This window comes from Uloborus diversus, chromosome 9 (genome assembly GCF_026930045.1).
Source record: "Uloborus diversus isolate 005 chromosome 9, Udiv.v.3.1, whole genome shotgun sequence".
NCBI lineage: Eukaryota > Metazoa > Arthropoda > Arachnida > Araneae > Uloboridae > Uloborus > Uloborus diversus.
In genome coordinates, this window is record NC_072739.1 from 125,658,221 (window position 1) to 125,683,783 (window position 25,563).

General features: G+C 36.7%; 1 protein-coding gene across 1 annotated transcript in view; it reads left to right on the forward strand.

Moving 5' to 3' along the window:
* Positions 1-11,359, forward strand: part of LOC129229915 (uncharacterized) — a 60,312-nt gene extending 48,953 nt beyond the window's left edge. Inside the window, exons 2-5 of the mRNA XM_054864295.1 lie at positions 1,912-2,011; positions 4,097-4,126; positions 4,965-5,003; positions 10,466-11,359. Of these exons, the coding sequence (XP_054720270.1) occupies positions 1,912-2,011; positions 4,097-4,126; positions 4,965-5,003; positions 10,466-10,929 (633 nt within the window). The 3' untranslated portion in view covers positions 10,930-11,359. The remainder of the gene's footprint in view (positions 1-1,911; positions 2,012-4,096; positions 4,127-4,964; positions 5,004-10,465) is intronic.
* The last annotated feature ends 14,204 nt before the right edge of the window (positions 11,360-25,563 follow it).

Sequence of the window (25,563 nt, forward strand, 5' to 3'; positions counted from 1 at the left end):
GAGGCACTGGCGCAGATTTGTGGGTCAAAACCTTCTTCAAACATAACAACTCCCTCAAACATTTTAACATTGCTGCCGATCCTAATACAGAAGTTTATTCAGATGTTAGGGATTTTTAAACCCTCTCCTGACTAAACTAGTGCGTAACGAATATTGAAACGATCTTTTTTTATAATTTGTTGCCATATAACCCTACCCCCTCTACCCAAGTTCGATGAATTGAAATAACTTTAACAAAAGCCGAAAACTGTCAAATACTCGTAATTATGCAAAACTCCCCACGAGTAGCTTCAGATATTTCATTTGAAAAAATGAACTAAAATATAATAAGCACGTGTGCATTGATGTGTAATTTTTGACCTTAAAAGTATCATTTTAAATGCAGCGTCGTTATATAAATCGTTTTGATTGCAAAAAAAAAAAAAAATTGGTACCCTAGTTCCTTTTCGCCTAAAAAATTCATCTATATATTTAAAAATATCGATTCCCATTTGAAAGTTCCGATTTTGTGTTCATTTTACTTTGTATGTGGAGCTGTACACGATAGTATATAAAATAGTTTTCTTTTTATATTAAAATTAATTTATTTTGCAGTAGTAAACCCAATCAACAAACTGATGATTTAAAAAATCACACTTTTACTTTACGTACAATTCTATTACAAGCATGTATTGGTCTTTTCGGACCGATGTATTGGTAAAATCGATGTTTTCAAATTAGGCATCGATATTTTGAAACATCGATTTTTCTTTATTCATGCCGCACATCTAACGCTTACAATTTTTGAAAAAATATTTGAAAAAAATAGGAGTTTTGCAGTGTGTCAGAGCAAAAAAAGAAAGTAACCATTGTCGGAATTACTGATTTCCAAAAAATGGAGAAACAAAATAAATGAACATCGCTTACGGTCTTCCAAATCAGCATGGAAGACCTTGAGAAAGCTGCGTCATAAATTAAACAACGAAAAATTTCGAAATAAAGTTGTTGCATAAGTGTTAGTTTTCCCTTAGGTAATGAAAGAGAGAGGGAGAAGTTGCTAACAAATTCTTTGCGTCTTTTTTTTCTCTTTTATTTATTTATTTATTTGTTGAGCAATTGGATGTTTTTATTTCAATTAATTTTTTTCACTCAAAAGAATAGGAGCAAAACATCATTTTAGATTTTTCAAATGCCAGTTCATCTACGTCGCGTTGCCTATGTAAATTGGTCACGACTGTAAAACAAAAAGCTTAATGTGCAGTTTCCTATCGAAATCTAAAAGTCGCGTAGCTCAAATCCTGTGTTTTTTAAATAGTGTGTGCTTCGGTAAAAGCCAAGTCGGTCATCAAATGATTGTTAGATAAAATGTTGTTTTTTAGGAAATTAATTAAATACTGAAATGGTCTTGTATCCAAATCAAGCTTTATGTGTGGTTTAGTTAGTGAAGTTGCAAGTATTTTGCTAAATGTCAACAAAGAACACTTGTACGAAATTCAATATTATGTAATATTGTGCAACCGATGTCTGTTGCATATATTTTGACGAATGAATTATTTCAGAAAAAATATATCTGGTGAGAAACATGAATTGTAGTGAAATCATTATCAGCTGAAGTACTACTATGTTACTATAGTTAAATTTAGGTTTAAGTAAACGCATTGTAGTCTCAATAGTTTACTAAATTTTGGTAATTTGAAACCGCTTTGACGAATTTAGTCTTCATTTTACCAGCTTAGTTGATGAACATTTGAAACAAGCTTCGGTAAGTGCATTATTGCTGTAAAATCTTGTTTAGTTGCTTGAAGAAGATTTTCGTCAAAAAGGATTGCAATTGTGACTGTCAACTTGATAGATTTCTCATTTTTTGAAATAAGATATCAAATGAAACATATTTTATGTTCTGCGAAACATAATAATATATATTTCTTTCAGATGAAGGACTTCAGAAGTTTTTGCTCAATTTTGATATTGTTCATCACGACAACAGTAGTCGATTGCCACTTTGAAAATTTTTTTCACCACAATCATAGAAGTAAGGAATTTTTTGTTTTAAACGATTTATCTATGTTTTTGTTGTTTTTTTTTTCATTTTAAACCTATGGTGAGAATTTTAAAATTTCAACGACAATCAATTGAAATTTTCAAAAATAAAAAAAGGCAAATTGGTTCCATATTGTTTTTTTTCTGTATCTAAAGTACTAAATATGGTATACATAAAGTACATTGATTTTTTGATGAAAATTTTATCTTTCGAGATAGTTGTATTGTACTGTTCGTTAAGTATTGTGCAGTTGTATTGTACTGTTCGTTATGTATTGTGCAGTTGTATTGTACTGTTTGTTAAATATTGTGTAGTAGTATTGAACTTATTTTTAAGTATTATGTAGTTTTATTGTACTGTTCGTTAAGTACTGTGTAATTTTATTGTACTCTTCGTTAAGTACTATGTAGTTGTATTGTTGTCTAGCTGCATATTGTACTGTTCTTAGTCACATACGCTTTAACAGTAGAAGAGGCTTGTGGAATTATCAACATTTTCTAGAAACAAGATAGAATATTACAATTATATCTTTTTTCCCTTGCAAAACCCAGATGTTCTAGATGAAGCTTGTAAAATTATCGCCGATTCAATTCTTTTGACCACCTAAAATACATTAAAGCCTTCGAAACGTTAAAAATGGTTTTGCTCCACATAGAAGAAAATATGTGTAGGAGACGGCATTTATAATTCCTTTTGCAACGTCTCCCCCACGTCTACGCCTGTCTAGGAGTTCAAGTTTTTGTAAATTTACCGTAAGTGACAATTAGTGTTTTATAGATACATCATAGACCTTACTATTCAAATATTCATTTAGTTTCTGTAGAAGCTCATGAAACTTAACCTTAGAAAACCTATAACGTGTCTGTACTTGTACTACCGTCAAAGCACGAAATTAGGGAACGTAGACTTTCACCGGTGATTCCCCAGAAATACTCGGTGTTTTGCCGATGTCTTTGCTATGTGAATGTTGATATTCACCGACTCATGTCTTTACTCACCATGTTTCATTCTTTGACAGTAACACACCCACACATTTTTATCATAAATCTGTGGCATACTGGCATACATACGTAAATGTAACTGAAATATGTTTGTCTATTTGTGAGAACCAAAAGTAATGAGCCTCACGTTACACTGACGCATGTACACCCTGCAGCTCGCTCCGCTTGACATCGATGGTGGTGGGGGTTGTTGGCTTTACAGCGCAACGCAGGTCAGTTGCCTCCCAGCTTTTGGAGTGGTAACATCGGCTTTAACAGTAGCCCCTATACGGTGCTGCGTGACACGCCGATGTAGAAAGTTCCTCAGAGCAACGCAAAGCGATCAAATTTTTTTTCCAGTTTCCTTCCGAAATTTTGCAATGCTTTAACAGGCGTTTGGAACTAAGTGTCGGTTTTATTCACATATAGAAAAGTGGAATGAGGCCTTTTGCAAGGCCGGGAAATGGTGAATGTCGAACCCTCTGAACACCCGTCGTCGGCCCGTACTGACGTGAATGTGCAATGAATGAGTGAATTTTTGAGCACGGACTGGCGTTTGAGTCTCCTAAGTAGCAAAAGCCCTGGTCTTATCAGAGACAACGATGCAACGCATTGTTACGGAGGAGTTGCACATGCGGAAAGTCTGCGCAAAACTTGTGCCGAGAGTTCTGACTGAAGAAATTCCGAGTCAACGTTCCCGTGGTGCCCCACCCTACCTACAAGCCGGGCTTGTCAACTCCTGACTTCTTCTTGTTTCCACCATCAAAATCATCGCTGAAAAGAAAACGTTTCGACTCCATCAAGGGTATCCAAGCACGTGTCAAAGCAGCCGTTGCAGGTATTGCGGAACAGGACTTCAGGGATAACTTTGAGTCACGAAAAAGCTGTCTAGAGAAGTGCATTGTTGCGGGATGTGCTTATTTTGGAAACTATTAGTCAGTTGTACCGATCAACTCAATAAATCTGTCTTTTTAAACGAAAGCTCATTACTTTTGGATCGCACCATGTATAAGCGTGTACGTGCTTTTTGACGTGTTTTGATTTATGTAATTAATAGTTTTGTGTTTAAAACCTTACTCTTCTTTCATCGTTTCAGGATCTACGACTGCAGTTCCTAGCACCTCAGGTTAGCACGTTTTTGATGATAAAAAGAGAACACGTGATACTAATTTTACTCTATTTGCTCATGTTTCACTCAGTATTTTCTGGTTCGTTAAGCTGACTTATACGACTTATGTTTTTTTCAATAGTAGTATAGTGTACAGATCAACATTTTTTTCATATTAGATGCGACTGAATTGCGGATTTAATAATGTTTTAAGTTTGAGTAAATTTCTCTCCTGATTTTAAATTAATTGAATTATATCTCACTTCAATATTAGAACAACGATTTTTTTTTTAATCCATGCCTTACATTTGTTAGGTTTTTTTCCTTTTCTTTGGCAAACATTTGCTGTCTAGAACTGAACATAAAAATCTGTGTGTACTAATTTATCAGTTTTGGTCCTAAAAAAAAGTCCTTTCGAAACACTTGTAGCACTTTGGCAATTGCTGTTCGAAAGTTTATTACCTTTTTTCTGATTTTGTTATTACAATAGATCCTCAGTAATTTTAGAACGCTTAAAATAAATTACTACTTAGACGAATTGCATTCCCGTTCTCTTACTTGTTGTTTATTATTTTTGGATAAGACGAACTACGGTTAAGTCGATTAATTAAAAGCTTTGAGACCGATTTAACGCGGTTTAACCCTGTTTCGACTGTATGTAAAATACATTGTTATTATTTTGTATACTTATTTGCTGTTTTTGTGTTTTTATGATATCTATAAAAATTTGCTTGTTACATAAAAATAATGGAACAAGATTTCAAGGAGTATAGCATGATTTATTTTTTAACCTACTACTTATATGAGCGCATTCTATGTTTATAAAAATCAGTAAGGAGCTTCTTTTATTTTTCAGCTGTTGAAAGCAATGAGGTTAGCGAATCACTGCAAAACTGTAAGTTCAAATTTTATTTTCAGATTCAAAAAATTAAAAATTAAATCACATGTAAGATTTTAAAACGGCATTTTGCTCAACTTCTAAAAATACACCTAAGAATTACTTTTCTGCGCAAGTTATAACCTAAAGCTTTATGACTTACTAAATGTCAATTGCATCTATCTGCTGACGTCTGACATAATAATGAAAATCTTTTTCTGGATCTCAGCTTTCTATGTCCCCATGTGCTATCCAATCAGATTCAATCTGCCATACTTCAGGGGAAATTCATTTGCGCGGCTTAGTTACTTTTTATATTTCACATGTTCTCCTCGGAGAATCTCTAATTGGAATATTTCACATAGGAATGTCAGATATTGACTCAAATATATTTTTTAACGCCGTACAATCGTCGAATGCATTGCTTGAGTGCATTTATTGCGGTCACAGTTAACCAGGGTTATAAGTTCAATAACTTCATGAGAAGAATTTTTTATGCTTTCAAACCTACACCACTTTAAAGGTTTAAATTATTTTGAACATTTTTTGTAAATGAAAATATTTACAATTTTGCGTTTAGGTTTTTGCTGCAATTTTATATTAACTTTGACTATATTTACTAGAATGCTTTCGGAGCATACCTAGGAAATCAGGGGATGGCGTTTACTACAAACTTAAAATTAATTTTCTTTGAATATTATAGGTTTGTGTTAAGAACATGACCGGCTTTTGGTTTTCTCCTGAGAAGGTTTCTGAATTTTTCAGAAACATTCCGTTCTAGTTTGAAGAAGGTTACTTACATTTAGCATTAAACTTTTCTGCTTATGCCAGGTATGTTACTGGCAAAAATTAGTCACACTAGCTTCCCTTTTTATTTCAGGAAAGTTTTCAAATTTAATTTGCAGTGTAATAGTTTCTAATGTTTACTTATAGTCATTATTAATTGAGTGTACTCATTTTGCACTTGCATATAATTTAAAAAGCAATACTACCAAATAAGATTCTTTTAAATCTAAAATGCATTCATTTTGAAATTATACTGGAGCAATGTAACAGTTTCAACTATTTCTATACTTATCTGTTTTTCCGAAAAGGGAATGGAATTTGAAAACAATTGTCGACACATTTTTAAAGGATACGGATCGTCACTATTTTAATATCGGTCAAAAAATTTTAGCCTAAAATAAGATTGGGTTCGCGGTATCAACAATATTTTGCGTTCAAGAAAGAACATAGGTACGCTTAAAAATGCAGGAACCATCCTGGTAAATAATGGGCAGCCAGCATGCCTAATTTCTGCCAGTAACATATTTGAAAAAAAAATAAAAAGAAAAAAACAGGAAAGTCAGTTAAAAAAAATGAAATGTCAATAACTATTCTGAAATTAACCAAGAACCTTTCTGCAGAATTTAGAAACCTTCCCAATAAATACCAGTCTAGTTTTTGAAATAAATCAGAACCCTTCTATAAAAAACTTTAATACATTTATACTAATATAGCTTGACACCTTTGGCGATTTATCAGGAAGATTTCCTAAGCAAATATACAACCGAAGCTAAAGCAAAATTGCAAGAAATCAGCTTATTTATCTTCAATTATTTTAAAACTACAATATCCTGAGAGTGCATTTTGCATTCATTTGGGGCTCAGTTAGTCTGGAAGGGCCGTAGCTAAACCAAAAGCGGAGTACCTAGAAAAGAAAAGAAATATATCTTCGCACACGTAACTAAAAACTTTTCTCAGAACAGTTGGAATAATGCATTCAGGAAACTTGTAGCGGTTCATAAATTTTTTTGCGGATACACTTGGTTTTTACATCCAAGTGGTTGAAACCCATGAAATCCAGAAATGATGAATAGTAACACTACATCACCAAAAGTATTGAAACACTTTCAAAATTCCCATTTTGATAGATAACTTCTCGAAAATATGTAAAAAAAATTGTACATAGTAAGCTAACTAATTTCTGAAATTTGCAGCTTATTCTCAGCTAGTTTCAATGAAGGTTGATAAAAAAAAAAGCATTTTTGTTTTACTCAATTTGTTGCTGATCCCTCAAATGCATGGGTGATGCATTTTTAATTGGAAAAGTGAAACATACCTTTCATATGACAAAAGTTACAAAACAATGTCTCTTGTTTCTCGAGAAATTCGGTAAAATGTAAATTTTTGAAAGGGTTGCAATTTGTTGGTGCTATAGTGTATTATAACACGATAACACTAGCCATCTTGACGGCAGTTTGAGGTTTAACTATGAAGTATAAAGAAGTGGTCCTGTCACTAAGAGGGCTAGCTTTATTCCTTGCGATTTTGCCTATTAAGCTCTTATATACCTTTTTGTTCATTATATATGTAGCTTTTATGCAGGCTTTTTAAAAACCTCTTTCAGGATTCTACAATTTTAATTTGTACACCATCCCTTGTAACTGCGGGCAACATCAACAGTGTATTTCATCTTTTTAAATTAAGCTCACAAATAGTGATTAAAGGCCGTGGTAGCCTGATCGGTAGGGCATTGGACTCGGGGCCGGAGGGGCTCGGGTTCGATCCCCGCTGGTCGAAGACCCACCGTCGTCATTAAAGGGGACTGGGCGACGTTAAATATGCTCGTGGTCTCAATGTCCTCCAAGTGAAACGATACCTCTGGGGGTGCTAGTACCAGGTAGCTATTAGCTCTTGGACTAGTTCTAAATTCTCATTAACTGTTCGATCCGGTGATGGTGCTGCCATCTATCGGTATATAAAATAATGGAGGCAAGGCACTTTGTATGCAGTCCTCGACATAAATACAGTTGTAGTCAGTTGTGACTCTTGAATAGAATAGAATAGAAATAGTGATTACAATACCGGTATGTGATATTTCTCAAAACTTGATACCGGAATACCGGTGTTACAAATTTCTCAAAATAAAAAAAGGACAAAAATTATATTTCTTTCGTTGTCATATTGCATAATTTAATGCAAAAAGTGCATGATTAGCAAACGATTTTAGAGCAAATTTTTGTGAGTCACAATATCTTGCTCAAGAACAAGAGTTCGAAAACCAGGTGCCGCATCAAGATGCAAAGGACGCCGCAATGCGTCCATGGTATCAACATAAATGTACACAAGGTGTTCCGTTTTAACCTGCAAGAACTTTATTTTCGCAACCGTTGTCCTAGATGCATACTTCCAATTTCAAAAATGTTCAAAATCAGATGTAGAGTTAAGATATTGAAAGTGTGAAGTAAAAATAAAAATACGTCAAAAAATTAACTTTTTATACAGGCCCCAGATCCCCAAACTTATCTTTAGGGAAATAATCTCCTTTGAAAAATAATTCCAACACAAAATGTTTGAAATTAGTACGACCAATATTCACTATGATATGAAACGCAGCGTTTTGTGACTTACACCACTTTTCACTCGCCGTCAATAACGTCCATTCGCAACTCCAGCGCTCGAATACGCTACCATGCGGTGATTTACAAAACTGCCGAAAAAACTAAAACATTGCCACATTGCGTTCCACGTGTGTCTGTTGACGTAAACACAGGCAGTTTGTTCTGAGTATTTATTAACGCAATGGATGTGTCTTAGATTGCTTTCAGCTACAGAAATGAAATTGTTTCGTCTTTTAATAGTATTCTCGAGCTTCTCAAAATAATGTTAGTTTTTCTTATTTCCTTCTAAAACGTGAGTTGATTGAGAAATGATGAAAGCGTTAACACAAGAAAACTCTGGATTAACAAACTTGGGTAACGTTATACCAGGTAAAAATTTTTATTGTTTTGTGTGAATTTGTAAGAATATAGGTTCTTTTTTTTAAATCCTAAATTAATTGAACTAACCATATTTTACAGCAGCATTTAGTTGGAATAGACAGTATGCAAAATATTTTCTTGAATATATTATTGTAGAACAAAATGAAAAATGTTTAACCGAGAAAGAATGTACTTTATTGCTTTTATTCTCAGCTGAAAGGTTTCGCCAAATTTGTTTAGGGTTATAGTTTTAGTATTGTGCGAGCAAAGTACCCTTGGCGAGATTCCGCATGTTAGTTAAACCATTTTTAATTTTTATCATGAGTGGAAGAAAATGGTAGAAAGATTACAGAATTCGATAAGTAAAAAGAAATAATGGTAGATCAACTAAAAAGAAAACTACCACCATATATCCGTGAGAATTTTGTTGATGATTTGCATAGCCATGATATAATTAAATCATAACTCAGAAATTAGAAACATTCGAAACAGAAAATTTTTAAATTAACCGATTCGGGAATTTGATAAAAATAACTCAGCTGCAAATGCAAAACAACAAGCGCTAGCCAAGCAAGGCAAAGAAGTATCATCTTCTTTTGATAATAATTCGTAATTTCATATTAAATTTTCTAGCATTAATTGTTTTTCTTGTCAGACCACAATTATTATTTAGTTTTATCAAGAATTGATAAATATCGAATTCAACATCGTGGAACTGGCTGCTTTGAACTACGAACTACGTAATTTGCAATAATTTCTAACGTTTAGTAATGCTTCTTGAATTTTCATTTCTTTGCACGTGGGCCAGAATATCAACAAGACTTTGAAAATTAATTTAAAAAGAATAAAGCGAAAAAATCATGCATACGAACAAAATTTACTAGGTTTATTGGCATTTTCTTCGTTACCACGTGCGTTTGTTTTACCTTTTTCGTCCGCCATTAGAAAGTGGCTACAGAGCCCCTATAGTTCGTTGGAGTTGCAAATTGGGGGGGGGGAATATAGTGGTTGACAAGTGTTTAAAATTTTTTGTGTGCATAGAGTGGTTTTTCAAATTGTTCGAGGTTTTGTTTTGTGTTTTTGCGTTTCATGGCATCGTATTTGCATTTATTTTTGAATTACAATGAAAAATATAAATACCTTGCTTTTCTTACTTTGACGACATGTCATTCTTCTGAAAGGGCGATAAGTTCCAATCTCATCTTCTGTGCAGCCATTTAAAACTTTGAACTGGAATATCTCCTTGAGTTTTGGTCTCAAAAATGTCAAGATTTTTTCGTCAGTAATAGTTTTTAATGGACATTATTTCTCTAAATATTAGTTAGGGGACCTAGGGCCCGTATAAAAAGTTTTCAGTAATAGTTTTCAATGGAGATTATTTCTCTAAATATTAGTTAGGGGACCTAGGGCCCGTATAAAAAGTTAAATTTTGTATTTTTTGACTCATTTTTATTTTTACTCAAACTTTCAATATCTTACCTCCGCATCTGATTTTGAAAATTTTTGCAACTGGAAGTATGAATCTAGGTTTAACGGTTGCGAAAATAAAGGTCTTGTAGATTAAAACGGAACACCCTGTATATTGGAGTAGGGTGCCGTGACAATATTCTAATTCTTCAAAGGGTGTCTCAATACAGAAAAGTTTAGGAGACCCCGCTCGTGATAATATGTAAGGCTTTTGCCAGAGAAAATGATAGAGAATCGCAATACTAATATCTTACGGGTTTTTTTTTCCAGCTGGTGCCTTTGATGATGATTATGACAGAGCAGTTAGACTAGGTGTTGGAGTCATCGTAGCTATAGTAATATCATGCATCGTAGCTGCCTGTTGCTTGTGCTACTGCGTCGTACGTTGCTGCTCAGCCTTGTGCAGCGATGAACATAGGGGTGGTGTCATCGTCATGAACAATCCCATTCATGAAAGACCAGCACCTCCACCCCAAGTCATTGTCCAACAGGTTCCAGTTGCCTATCCAACTTATCCATCCCAACATTACACGGGTCAAGTGAATCCAACGATGCAACATTATCCTCCTCAGCAAATGCATCAAAGTCAATATATGCAACAACAAAGTGCTCCGGGTGATGAGCCAAGAAAGTTCATGCCTACTCCAGAAATGTATGCACACTCCCAGTATTCACCAACGGGTAATAATTATGGCAACATGCAACCTGCTATGGCTCCTCCTCCATATGAATAACGCGCATTGTTTGCGGTCTTGTATTAATATCAATAAAGTTTAGAAACGGTAAAATATTAACGATTTCTATTGCAGTAAACGGATCCGGATGGTGAACCGAGGAAATTCTTGCCTACTCCAGAAATATATGCACTGTTTTAGCAATCACCAATTATTTATATCTATGGAAAAATGCAACCTGATGCATATTTTGTACCACCCCTTTTGCATATGAATGATCTGCACTATTATATCTTCTTAATATTAAAAAAGGCTCATAAATTAATGTTTTTGTTTTCCTTCGCATCAAAATGTTCCGCATCATAATCTTATAGAGTTACGTATGCTGCGAAATGGTATCCACGCTACCACCAACGGGCAATAATTATGCCAGCATGCAACCTGCTATGGCTCCTCCTCCATATAAACAAGATACATTTTTGTCTTGTATTTATATTGTTACAAATTCTGTAAATAGTAATTATTGTAGGAACGTAACCTGTAAATAGTTTCCCGTAATGAATATACAACCCCTTTTTCATTCGGCTAAAGTATACGACCCCTATTTTCTTTCTTTTCATTGATAACGGTCTACTACTTTACAGAAGCGTGTGGAATATTTGAGAAATTTTTTTTCGGTGTATTTAAGCCGTTAGCGATGGATAAACAGTTAGTTTCGATTGATATTTCGAACTGAGAAGATTTTTGCTCTGTTGATAGCGAGGCATTTCGCTGTGTTGTTTTCGTATTTGGAAGTAAATACGTGTGTAAACGTTGAGTTTACGGTGTTGTGTGATAATTGCTTAATTGCTGATGAATAATTTAGCAGTTGTTGAAGATCTTTCCTGTACATAGTGTAAATAAATTTCCTGTGTTTTTATCAAGAACTGTGTCTTCATTTCAAGAAAGTGGAAGTCGCACCGAATCCGTTACAATTTGGCGCCCAACGTGGGGCTTCTTCTGGACTTTCTTGGAGTAAGTGAGTTTGGACATTTTTTCATAAAGACTTTTTTTTTTGGAATTAGGATTTTATTTTTATGGTGATTACTCGCGCAATGGATGAACAATTAAAACAACTTCTTGACGCAATCACCTCTGTGAAGAGTGATATGGCGGCTAATCAAGAACAATTAAAAAATGATATGGCGGCTAATCAAGAACAATTAAAAAATGATATGGCGGCTAATCAAGAACAATTAAAAAATGATCTGACTGCAAGTATGTTGGCAAATCAAGACCAGTTAAAAAGCGATTTAACGGTGCTGAAAAAGGACTTAACGTCTAACCAAGAAGAAATTAAAAACGACCTTATTTCGGTAAAGACTGTGATGGAAAATAAATTTAATGACATAGAGCATCGAGTTGATGCTATTGAAGAAAAATTTAATACCGTTGAAAGCCGATTCAATGCTGTAGAAAATAAATTTGAAGCTGAAGATAGAAGATTTCATCTACTAAAAGAAGATATCTTTAAGGACGTGGAAAGGAGATTGGCGACCGCGGAAAGCAGCTCTGTACAGTTTGGCGCTCCCACATCGGTTGCTCGACCGTCCATTAAACTTGCCACATTTGATGGGAAAACTTCGTGGCAGGTTTACAAAACTCAATTCATGATAGTGGCGGAAGCGAACGGATGGGACTCTGCTACCAAGGCCTGTCATCTTGCAGCATCCCTGAGAGGTGACGCAGCGGACATTCTCCAGACCCTTCCGGACAGCCAGCGCCTGGATTTCGCCGCCCTCACATCTGTGTTGGAGCTTCGCTTCGGTGAGAAGTGCCAGAAAGATTTCAGCCGACTCCAGTTGAAGTCCCGTTTCCAGAAAACCGGGAAACCCTGCAAGAGCTAGCGGCGGACGTCGAGAGATTGTCTCATCTTGCTTTTTGTGACTGTCCTGCGGACGTTCGAGACAACCTGGCACTCAACTACTACATCGACGGGGTTCGAGATCCGGAAATCCAGAAAGCTCTACGGATGGCGGATGTCAAAGACCTGAATTCTGCCGTTGTGTATGCGATGAGATACGAGGCCGCCCAAGAAGCAACCCGTGTGGATCGCCATCTAATCCGGACTCAGGAAGCTGATGAGTCTGATTCCAGGTCGTCCCACCTCGCTGAACTTGAGAGACAACTCGGTGACTTGACAAGACATCTGAGCAGCGTAACAGCCCAAAAGAAACAAGAGCAGAAGTGCTGGAAATGCGGTAGTGAAGGACACCTGCGAAGGAGTTGTCCGGCTCGCCAAGCTAAGCGAGGGAAGGAAATCACCACCACTAGAGCTCTGCGGATTTCCTCTTCTAGTAGTGGCAGTGATGGACTTTTCATTTACGCACATGTAAATGGGAACCCCTGCAGACTGATTGTCGATACTGGAGCCAATGTGACAATCATTAGGACGGATGTGGCTCGTGAATTTGGATTGAAACTGCTGTGGACATCGCCACGCGTAAGTCTCCAGACTGTGACAGGTGACAAGATCGAGATTGACGGTAAAGTGGACTTGGAAATAGTGTTTGGGAATGCCACCTACCATCATACGGCATTCGTCGCTAATATCACGGACCCCTTCATTCTCGGATTGGACTTTTTTAAGAAATATGACTTCACTCTCGACTTCAAGACTAATAAGCTGCACTCGATGAGAGAAGACATAGCCGTTTTCCCTGCAGAAAGTGATGTAAAACCCGCTCATCAAATAATAGCCCAAACAGATTTATCGATTCCCTCAAGGTCAGAATCATTAATACCTGGCTCCCTTGAAGAAAGCAACAGTTTTCGATTTGGACTCATTGAATACCCTAACCTAAGCAATAACCTAAAAGGAGTGCTGGTAGCATCTACGCTTGTGGACCTTTCCAAGGATGTAATTCCTGTGAGAGTCGCCAACGTGAGTGAAAGGCCAAGGAATATCCGGAAAGGTGAAGTGTTAGCAACTTGTACTCCAGTAAACTGCATCATTAGAAGAATCAATTCCCCCGAGACTGTGTCTTCCGAGTCCTTGACATCGAAGTTAATTGGGAGTGCGGCATTATCGAAAGATCAAAGAACTGCTGCGGAACAATTGGTGGATGACTTCAAGCATCTGTTTTCATTAGCAGCGGAGGATGTCGGCCGTACGAATTTAACGCAGCATAGGATTTACACTGGAGAACACCACCCTATTAAGCAGCATTCAAGACGACTACCGTTCGCTAAGAAGGAAGAGGTTGAAACCCTCCTGAAAGAGATGAAGGAGAATGATGTAATCGAACCTTCATCCAGTCCTTGGGCATCGCCCATCGTCTTGGTCCGAAAGAAAGATGGCTCCACCAGATTTTGTGTCGATTACCGACGACTGAATGAAATCACCAAGAAAGACAGTTACCCTCTTCCACGGATAGACGATACCTTGGACACTCTTTCCGGACACAAGTGGTTTTCGACCCTGGACTTGAAGAGCGGCTACTGGCAGGTTGAGATACACCCTGAGGACCGAGAGAAGACAGCGTTTACAACTGGACAAGGCTTATGGCAGTTTAAAGTGATGCCCTTCGGCCTCTGCAATGCACCAGCTACGTTCGAGCGTCTTATGGAGACAGTGTTAAGAGGACTCTCTTACGAATCCTGTCTGGTCTACTTAGACGATATCATCATCGTGGGACGCAGCTTCGAAGAACATCTGGCAAATCTTAGGAAGGTGCTGCAAAAGCTTAAGGAAGCCAATCTGAAGTTAAGCCCGTCCAAATGTAATTTGTTCCGCCGGGAAGTGAACTACCTTGGTCACATCATCTCTTCTGAGGGTGTACAAACCGATCCAGAGAAGGTATCTGCGGTCAGGAGTTGGAGTCGTCCCGAAAACATCCATCAGTTGCGAAGTTTCCTGGGGCTCTGCACGTACTACAGGAAGTTTGTGAAGGGTTTTTCCAACATTGCACGACCTTTGCATAAGCTGACGGAGAGCAAGCAAAAGTTTGAATGGACCAAAGAATGCGAAGCTGCATTTCTACGACTGAAGGAGGCTTTAACATCAACGCCTATCCTCGCCTATCCTCAGTCTGAAAAATCCTTCATCCTGGACACTGATGCGAGCAACGAGGGAATTGGAGCTGTTTTATCCCAAGAAATTGACGGAAATGAACATGTCATCGCTTACTGGAGCAAATGCTTATCAAAGTCGGAGCGAAATTACTGCGTCACCAGAAAGGAGTTACTGGCCATAGTGAAAGCTGTAGAACACTTCCATCATTACCTCTACGGCCGAAAATTTCTGCTTCGGACAGATCATGCCTCGTTAACTTGGCTTTTGAACTTCAAGAATCCAGAAGGCCAGATAGCCAGATGGATACAGTGGCTCCAGGAATATGACATGGAGATCAAACATCGAAAAGGGTTATCTCACGGTAATGCTGACGCTTTATCAAGGAGACCCTGTCCTGAGAACTGCCACTATTGTTCCCGAATCGAGAAACAGTATGGAACGACTAGCCCTACCGCCTATCAGGTGACAGTGACTCCAACATCATCAGAACCTGATCCATGGAGTGATGACCAAGTTCGAAAAGATCAACTTGAAGACCCCGACATAAAACCAATTTTAGAGTTCATGGAAAGTGACAGTCGACGCCCTAGCTGGCAGGACGTTTCCATCTTCAGTCCTGCAACAAAAAGATACTGGGCTTTATGGAACTCACTCCATTTACGGAACGGCGTGCTACACCGGAAATGGGAATCTGACGACGGCAAGACATCTAGGTGGCAGTTACTACTTCCTCGATCCAGGATTTCAGATGTTCTGAAAGAAATACATAGTAGTGCGACTGGAGGACATTTTGGTGTCTTGAAAACTCTCAATAAAGTTCGGGAGCGCTTCTTCTGGAGCAAGGCGAAGGATGACGTGGAGAAGTGGTGCCATTCTTGTGACGCCTGTGCTGCTCGTAAAGGACCGAAGAAGAGAATCAGAGGGAAGCTACATCTGTACAACGTTGGAGCTCCTTTCGAACGAATTGGGATCGACATCCTGGGTCCTCTACCAAGAACTGCTGATGGAAACAAATACATTCTTGCTTCCATCGACTACTTCACCAAATGGCCGGAAGCATATCCCATTCCAGATCAAGAGGCTACTACCGTAGCAGAGACTCTAGTCCAACATTGGATCTCGAGATACGGAACACCTTTGCAGATTCATTCCGATCAAGGGAGGAATTTCATCTCTGCTGTGTTTAAGGGCCTATGTCAAATTTTCGGAATTGAGAAAACTAGGACAACACCACTACACCCACAATCGGACGGCATGGTGGAGAGATTTAACCGCACAATCCTGAATAATCTCTCACTTATGGTATCCAGAAATCAACAGGATTGGGACAAGAAGCTACCTTTGTTCCTGCTGGCCTACCGCAGTGCTGTCCACGAGACTACCGGATATGCCCCATCTCAGATGCTCTTCGGACGAGAGCTTCGGCTACCTTGTGATCTCGTCTTCGGTCGTCCTCCGGATGCGCCTTCATCGCCTGAGGAGTACATCCAGGATCTCCAGGCCCGGTTGGAAGACGTTCATAACTTCGCACGAGAGCGAATCAACATCGCGGCGGAGAAGATGAAGACCCGATACGACACAAGGTCTACTGGACGTGAATTCAACGAAGGCGACAAGGTTTGGTTATGGAATCCCATCCGACGGATAGGTCTTTCACCCAAATTGCAGTCGCATTGGGATTGACCCTACAAAGTCGTTAACCGACTAAATGACGTCGTAGTGAGGATCCAAAATTCACCTAATGCAAAACCTAGGGTTGTACATTATGATCGGTTAGCCCCATACTATGGCCATAGTTCATGAGTATTACGTAAACAACCATGGTTGATAACATAAAAGTTGTAGATAATTTTTGCTTTTAATGTTTAGTAATATTTCTTGTTATTATTGTGTTTTCTGTATCTGTTAGTTATTAATTAATGTGTATATTTGTAAACTTGTGATAGAAGTTTGCACCCTTTCTGGGGATTGTACTGCCCGGGACGTGCAGTCCTTAGGAAGGGGGCAATGTTACAAATTCTGTAAATAGTAATTATTGTAGGAACGTAACCTGTAAATAGTTTCCCGTAATGAATATACAACCCCTTTTTCATTCGGCTAAAGTATACGACCCCTATTTTCTTTCTTTTCATTGATAACGGTCTACTACTTTACAGAAGCGTGTGGAATATTTGAGAAATTTCTTTTCGGTGTATTTAAGCCGTTAGCGATGGATAAACAGTTAGTTTCGATTGATATTTCGAACTGAGAAGATTTTTGCTCTGTTGATAGCGAGGCATTTCGCTGTGTTGTTTTCGTATTTGGAAGTAAATACGTGTGTAAACGTTGAGTTTACGGTGTTGTGTGATAATTGCTTAATTGCTGATGAATAATTTAGCAGTTGTTGAAGATCTTTCCTGTACATAGTGTAAATAAATTTCCTGTGTTTTTATCAAGAACTGTGTCTTCATTTCAAGAAAGTGGAAGTCGCACCGAATCCGTTACAATATCAATAAATTTTAAAAATGGTCAAATAGTAATGTTTTCTTTTGCAATAAAGTGATTCGGATGGTTAACCGAGAAATTTCTTGCCTATTCCAGAAATGTATGCACAACCTCAGTATTCGCCAGTTAGTAATATTTATAGAAATATGCAACCTGATGTGATCCTTGCATATGAATAACCTGCACTATTATATTTTCTGAATACCAACAAAGTTCCGAAATAAATCAATCTTACTGTTTTTCTTTTACACCAAAGTGCTATAAACCGTATAATAAACCTAAAGAGTTAATGCCTACTAGGGAAAAGTATAAAAATAGTCTCAGTAATCACCTACAAGTAACAACTATAGAAAAATCCAACCTGCTTCGGCTCCTAATTTCCCATATAAATAACCAGCAATGTTGCTCCGTTTTAATACCAATACATTTTAGGAATGGTGATATACTAATATTTTCACTGTAAAAACAATTCAGAAATGTTCCTGATAAATAATAAACAGCTAATATGCCCAGTAATATATCTCGGAAAAACAGGAAAGTTTTACAACGAAAGTCACCGACCTTCCTGAAATTGTTCTTAAATCTTTCGAAATAATATATGCGTCTCCCCGTTTAAAGCCCAACTTGTTTCTGGATTTTTTGGATTTACCACGAAAGCTCCTACAGCAAATATAGCTGAAGGTAAGACGAAATTGCTGGTAATTGCCAAATATCTAACTCGCCTGCAATTCTAGCAAAGCTTCGGAGTCCGGAGACTTATCCGCTCTCCCAATAGAGAATTTCGTCAATCTGGACGAGCCGCAATCACGCTGAAGCCGATGCACTTAATAGTTACACTCAGTTAATCTTTAAACTGGCAGCTAAAAGTGTTTTTCAGAATAGTTTGAAGTCCGTATTCGTGCAAAATGTAGCACCTCAGGAAAATTTTTGAAAAAAATACTTAATACTCGCAGGAAATGGCTGAAAACTTGAGAAATCCCTAAACGTTCCACGAAAATTATCAGTGACGTTTCGGAATTTTTTACACTGTTCTATGCCAACACAGTACTCTGTTTAATAAACGTAGAAAATTTATCCCTACTCCAGAAATGCATGCATACTCTCAGTATTCAACAGTTACTAATATTTAGGGAAATATTCCATGTGTTATAGCTCCTCCTCCTTGCTGTCTTGCATTAATGTCAATAAATTTTAGAAATGGTGAATTAGTAATGTTTTCTACTGCAGAGCAAAGTGTTCCAGAGAAGGAATCGAGGAAATTCATCCCTCTATACATAAAATCTCAGTGTTCACCACATGGTAATATTTACGCAACCTGCTTTTATTCCTCCGGCAAAAGAATGAAATCCAGCTCTGTTGTCTTGTCCTAATGTCATTAAATTTTAGAAATAATTAAAAGGGAATGTTTGTATTGCAACAAAATGCCCCGAGTCTACTCCAGAAATGTGCGCGCAATTCCAGTATAAACCAGCATATAATATTTTAGGAAGTATGCATCCTGTTATGACCTTTCCCCTGTGTAGAAAGACAGCACTGTTGTCTCACCTTAATGTCAAGAAATGATGAAAAAGTTTCTGAGGTTTAAAGGCAGAAAGTCAAAAAGTTCCTCCCATCAAGTCAATATAAATTTTACTGCAAAAGAACTTTCTAAAGAGCAGCAATATTCAAATGGAAATCAATAATGCAAATAAAAGAATTAAAACTTTTATTAATTGTTTTAATTTAATAATAAATTAATCATGTTGAATTAATTACTCTTTTATTATATTCATATAAATAAAAGCCAATGATCGAGTAACGCTCCTGGCGTCATCAGCAATGAAACTCGCGCCGCAGCATGATAATTTGATAATGTTTAATATGCAGGGAAAGACTTTATTGTGCCAAGATTGAACTGGACTTCACTGTTTACTGGTAAAAGTGTCATTTCAGGGGCCTGAAGAAACGAAAATGTGGTCAACAAAAAACTCTATCTACTGGAGTTTAGGGTTCATCCACTGGAGTTAAAGTTAAAATTTCAACAATCAAAATATCACCAAACAGGGAATTGTTTCGTTTAAATGTGGAAGTAATTTTCACATGTCATATCTTGACGGCCGATTTTCTAGTAATTAAGTAAACATGAAAGAAATCGTTGATTCCTAGTATGCAGCTCCATCAGTTTTAAGCCTTTTATTTTCACTGTACAGTCATATAACACAGTAAGATAACACAGAAAAATAGCAGATACGGTCATGAAAAAAAAAGCAAAAAAAAAAAAAAAAAAAACGAAGTACTCGTAGTTATTCGGATATTCATCAAAATTCGGATATTTATTCATCAAAAATTATCGATTACAGACCAAGGGGCAAACGAGACCGTGGTAGTCCCAGGAAGCGGTGGGGCGACAAAGAAGCCGGAACAGGTTATATGCCTAATCCTTGAAAAAGAAGCAGAAGAAATTAATTGATTTGCATTCCTTCATTTATCATTTCACTTATCTATTCATTCCCAATAGTTTTCTCTCTATATTCATTAACAATTTTTTATATAAAATCTTTTCTTTACTAATATTATAAAGAGAGAAGGGCGGATTTTTGTATGTTTATATGTTCGAGGTAATCTCCGGAACCACTGCACCTATTTGAAAAATTCCTTCACTATATGAAAGGTGCTTTCTTACTGAGTAACATAGGCTATAATTTTTAAAAAATCCGATAAATAGTTCTTTTTTTATTCCAATTTCGGCCCAAATTTCACGTAAATTGCCTATTATTGGCTATTAAAGGGGTGAAAAATTACTTGCACATATTAATATTATGTATCGTTGAAAAGGGCAGAATTTTCCGCTTTCTAAACATTTTGTTTCAATGCTCTAACTTCATTACGAAGGGAGCAATTTGAGTTTTTAACTCGAACTTTTTTAGGCTTAGCTGAAATTTTGGCAATACTTTCTTCATTAAATCTATCAATAAAAAGTGAAGGAATTGTCCCACAGTTTTCTTTTTGACACCGTTGAAAAAAGCGACATTTTTTACTCCAGAAATATCTCGACCTTTGGTTGAAAAAATAACCTTCTATCTCCAAAGGAAAAAAAGTTACAAGCCGTTAAAAATAAAGTTCGAATTAATCTAATCTCCATTAAAATTACTGATGTTTTGTTTCGCATTGCCATGGTTACGTCTTTTAGCTCCGCTTCATTTTAATTTCTTAAAGGTCCACAAACTTGGCGACACGGAATTATAAGCAATGGGAAAATATTTTCGCCAAATCTGCATATTTTACGATCTACGTTATGATAATTCCCCCAGACAATGTAGAGATTGCGGGAAGAGTTGGAAAACTAGGAGTCTTAGCAAATTTCCCAATTGTCGCCAAATTTGTGGACGCCGAAGACCAAGGGTTAATGTACTTCGGCCATGGCCTTGCTGATAGTGACAGAAGCAAACAATTATAGCCCATAATTCACGATAGCGCCAAACCCCCAGTTATCGAAATATCTTCGAAATTACTAATGAAAAGAAACCAGTGCATCATAAAAGCAGGGGGGATAGAAGTTGTATTTGTACGCGCTTTTGCATTTAATTCTAAAGAAGAACATTACTATGATTTAGCTTTAAAAACTTAATGATATCCAAACAAAATATCAATGTGAAAAGCAGCCAAGTTCGATCAAAATGAGGTTCTGGGTAGACGGTGTCACCGATAAGATTATGATCTCAACTGATAACAAGTTCCATAGCAATTCCTCATGGAAATTGGACTGCCCCGTGTTCTTCAATTCATTTTGAAAACAATTTTTTACTTTCTTTGATCCCGGATTTAAACTTGGCAAGTTACTGTATAATTGGAGCAGTCAAATGTTTAGGAAATTGTTTATTGAAGACCAAAACTTGCCGCAAGTTTAAAACCCGGAATCAAAGAAAATAAAAAAATAGTTTTCTGAATGAATTGAAAAGCATGGGACAGTCCAACTTCTATGAGGAACAGCTATGAAACTTGGTACATTTTCAGATCTGAACTATTTTATCGGTGACACTGTCTACCCAGGGCCTCATTTTGATCGAATTTGGCTCCTTTTTGTTTCGTTGGAATTTTATTTTACAGCGATCCACAGCGTTCGGTAATGTCCACAGCCCTGCTATTTTAATTACAATAGAGAAAGTAATGCCTTTTAATTCAGAGCAATTCCATGTGAAACAGAAAGACATTTTTGTTTTGTTGTTTAAAAAGGTTTAAACGATTACAGTGAAATTATTTTCATTTCAGCTGACTTTTTTTTTCTCTGCACTTCATTGTTGAAATATGAAAAACAAGACGGAGAAAAAAAATTATATTCCTTTTTTCTTAATGTTTGTGCCATTTTCTGCTCCGTGATGAAATGACACTTTTCTGAACCAAGTTTTTGGACTTAGAAGAAAACGAAATTTTTGTGAAATTGTGTAAGAATTCAATCTTTTAACTGACGAATACTTTCGTGATAGAGAAGTAACAATAAGAAACTGTTAATTTAAATAACTTTTCGTGCACTAGATTGACAAATTCAAGTTTATGCGTTTTGAACGAATGACTGCGGTGGAGTGGCTTTTAAAGTCCATTCATTACTATGAAAATGACCATATTTTTAACTAAGTTGAAAATTGTTGCCCTTAACTTATATGACACTACTGTTGTTGTTTACGTGTCCATATAGTTAATAAGCAAGGAAGGATTGAGGGGCATTGCCTCGAGATTTTGGACTTTTTTTGGTTTATTCACACATAAGACGTTATGAGAAGAATTTTCAGCGTAAAGAAAGGAAAAACACCACTCAGAGTCCCAGATTATCGAACCCACGTTTACCGGCTTTTGAAGCGAAGTTTCTACCACAAAGCCACGAAGGCCCCAAGCGCATAATGAGTGATATAGTTTATTTTTCTTTGCCAAAGAAAAAGCATCTGCTTCACTTGCAAAAGGGCTGAGTTCCGGTAGCGTGGCCGCTTGGCGCTGATCAGTTCAGTCTAGGGTTATTGTTTTAAAGCAAAAGTAAATGTATTTAATTGTTTTGGCGATTTGTTTTGGAAGAAAAGAAACTTTTGATTTGTTTTTATCCGAGTGAAATGAACGACATTTTCTTATTTTTTCTTACAATGATTTTTAATGTTTCACTGGATTTTTTTTTTTTTTTTTTTTTTGTTAGACGGATGGATTATGAGAGCGTGGATGCTGGGCGAACTTGGCGATAAACAATAGAGTTGCGGAACAATTTTTACATTTGAGAGATATTATTTGATGTCTTTTTTTTTTTTTTTGTTTATTTGGCGAAATATTTTAAATTGCAGTAAAAACCGCTTCACTCGCTAAATAAAGTTTTAAAGCAACTGTAAATCTAATTTAAGGATTTGACGAAAAGTTTTAAATTCCAAAGAAACTTTAATAGGTTTTTTTTTCTTTGAAAAGGTGTGTATGCATTTTATACAAAGAAAAATGATCATTTTACATCAGAAGGGGAGGGGGCGTCATTTTTTTTTTCATTCAACGGACTTCCATTAAATTTTTAGCACGGGCATCGCTGTGTGGGTACTGCTAGTATATTATGAATTTATTCAGTAAATTACCGCCCATTAGCCAGGGCTAAAGCAGAAATACGTGAAATACACCGCCAGCTCAGTCATTTCCAGCAGAGGACTGCAGTTTCGTGCTTATTGGCATCAGCCCGGCATAGGAAAGTGACTGAGCTGGAGATGGAAAACCTCTTAAGGAAGCCAAGAGTGCGAAACAAACTGTCTGGTCTGCTATTTCTATATTAGCTACCAGTTTGTTTCGCACTCTTGGCTTTCTTAAGAGGTTTTCCATCTCCAGCTCAGTCACTTTCCTATGCCGGGCTGATGAGTGCTAATAAGCACGAAACTGCAGTCCTCGGCTGGAAATGATTGAACTGGCGGTGTATTTGTTTATATATTAGTTCATAGTATATCATTATTCATTCACTTATTCCGTCTTTAGTTTTTCATTTGATGAAATACATTAAATCTGATTAAGCGGATAATATATTTCACCACAAAAAAAATTATTTTTAATTTTTCTTCCACAAAGCAAAGGCAAAATGTGCTAATTCCCCTTTTGTTTTTTGAAGTTACGAATTTTCTGCCAAAAATAAAAAATGTTTCAATGCGGTCATTATCAGAAAATGCATTGTTTTTTAAAATATTCTGTAACTTTGAAAACAAATTTCGAATTCGTTCATTTTCTTTTTCACTTTGCCCCACATTTTTCCACAGTATGTCAAAAACAAAAAAAAACCTGTGCTGCAATACTGGATTGTAGTTATTTTCGTGGAACGTTTCGGGGTTTCACAGATTTTCATCCGTTTCACCGAAAAATCCAGTACCATTGCAAAAAGTTTCCTGCATTGCTAGAAGTTGCATAACTGCAGAATTTTTACTGTTGTGAAAAATATTTGTAGCCACCAGTTTAAAGATTGACTGAGCGTTTTTATTATGTGTATCAGCTTTTTATGGGCACGGGCGCCCACAGTGACAAAACTAGACTTGAGAGTGAACACGTTATTCAACTGAAACAGCTTTGCAAGGTTCGTACTTGCAATTGCCTCCTATCCGTGGCGATGATTGTATCTATGCTTCTGAAGCTTGTTTGGTTAATCCGGAAAATTTTGATCAAAATACAATAAGCCTACCTATATTTTCTTGAAGGTGCGCGAGACATGACTGTTTTTAACTGGGAAGATTCTCCAAATCTTCAGAAAACTACAAGAATGATTTCAGAAAGGTTACTGACTTTTAGCGAAAAGCATTCCTGGTTTTAGCAAGATACGATACTAGCAGAAATTGGACATTTCAGCTGCCGAATATTTTACAGGAACGTTTCTGAATTATTTATACAGTGACAAATTAAACAATTTTTAAATAAGATAAAGAAAAACATTTAAATCCATGCAGAAAGAAACTAATATAGTTAATAATTTACTTTCCCAAAACTAAGAGATTGGAACGAATTCAATGACAAGTGAAATTCTTACTTAGCTAAGCTCTTTCCTGAAACTTATCTTCTTTTTTGTAATTCATTTACACACGCCATTCCAGTTAACAGCTAATAATTGTCTTCATTTGTTAACAGCAGATATCTTTGTTGTCAATTTAAATGTTATTAATGAAGTTTCGGCGTGTTCCGTGTAAATGAGCTCTTTGTTTCCAACTGCTTTCGTTGTATTCCATTTGTCATTGCATTCATCGAGCTGCCAACTTCTCGCTTGTACTCACTTGCAATCATTTCCGTCGTTTATCATAGAAGTTTTAAATAATGTATTTATCCTCTTATTTAGAGCTGTGATAGTTCTTTGTTTTGTTTTACTCGCTCCTTCCCAAAAGAGTTGCCGCATTTGAATGCGTTTTTTACAGATTAATGATGCGGAGTGATTCCATGCGGTGGCGTAGCTGGTGGGGCGGAGGGGTGGTTCGCCCCGGGCAGCTTGTTTTTAGGGACGGCGATTCAGCACCTTTGATGAGGAAAAAAATCTTATAATAAGGGAATCATACTTTAAATCTATTACTGGAGGCAAAGAAAAAAACCCCCTTCAAAATGTGAGGTTTTGTTGTGACTACAACTGCGCTTCTCAGTGTTTAAAGTTGAAATGTTTCAGTAGTGAGCCCCTGAACCTTCCTCATTCCCTTAACGTCTACTAAGACAGACTTAAATTGTATTTTTAAAACGTAAATTTCGGAAAATATTCGAAAAAAGACCCTGGCTTCAGTTTTCATGAAGATTCGGGAGAGAACTCCATCCCCCTAAACGTAGCTCTTAACTGCGATTTTTTATGTAAATTTAGAATATTTCTCCGAAATAGGTGCCTAAACCCCCCCCCCTTTCTTTGTAGGAGGAATACGGATTAAATTAGCTTCCATTTTTTTCCTTAAATGAAGTTTTCAATTTGCTAAATAATTTTCGATGTTTTAATGTATTAGATATGTTTCAATGAAAGGACGCCAAATAGAGGAACCGCCCCGGGTGGCAGAAACTGTAGTTACGCCACTACTTCACGGCCACGTATGGGAAAATGTGGACGATTTTTTTATAATATTAAATTATACAAATTTATAAATTTAAACAATGGCTTAAAGCTAAGAGTTTGTTGACAAAGTTAAGGTACTCGACTCGAGTGATTAGTTATGAAAAACAGT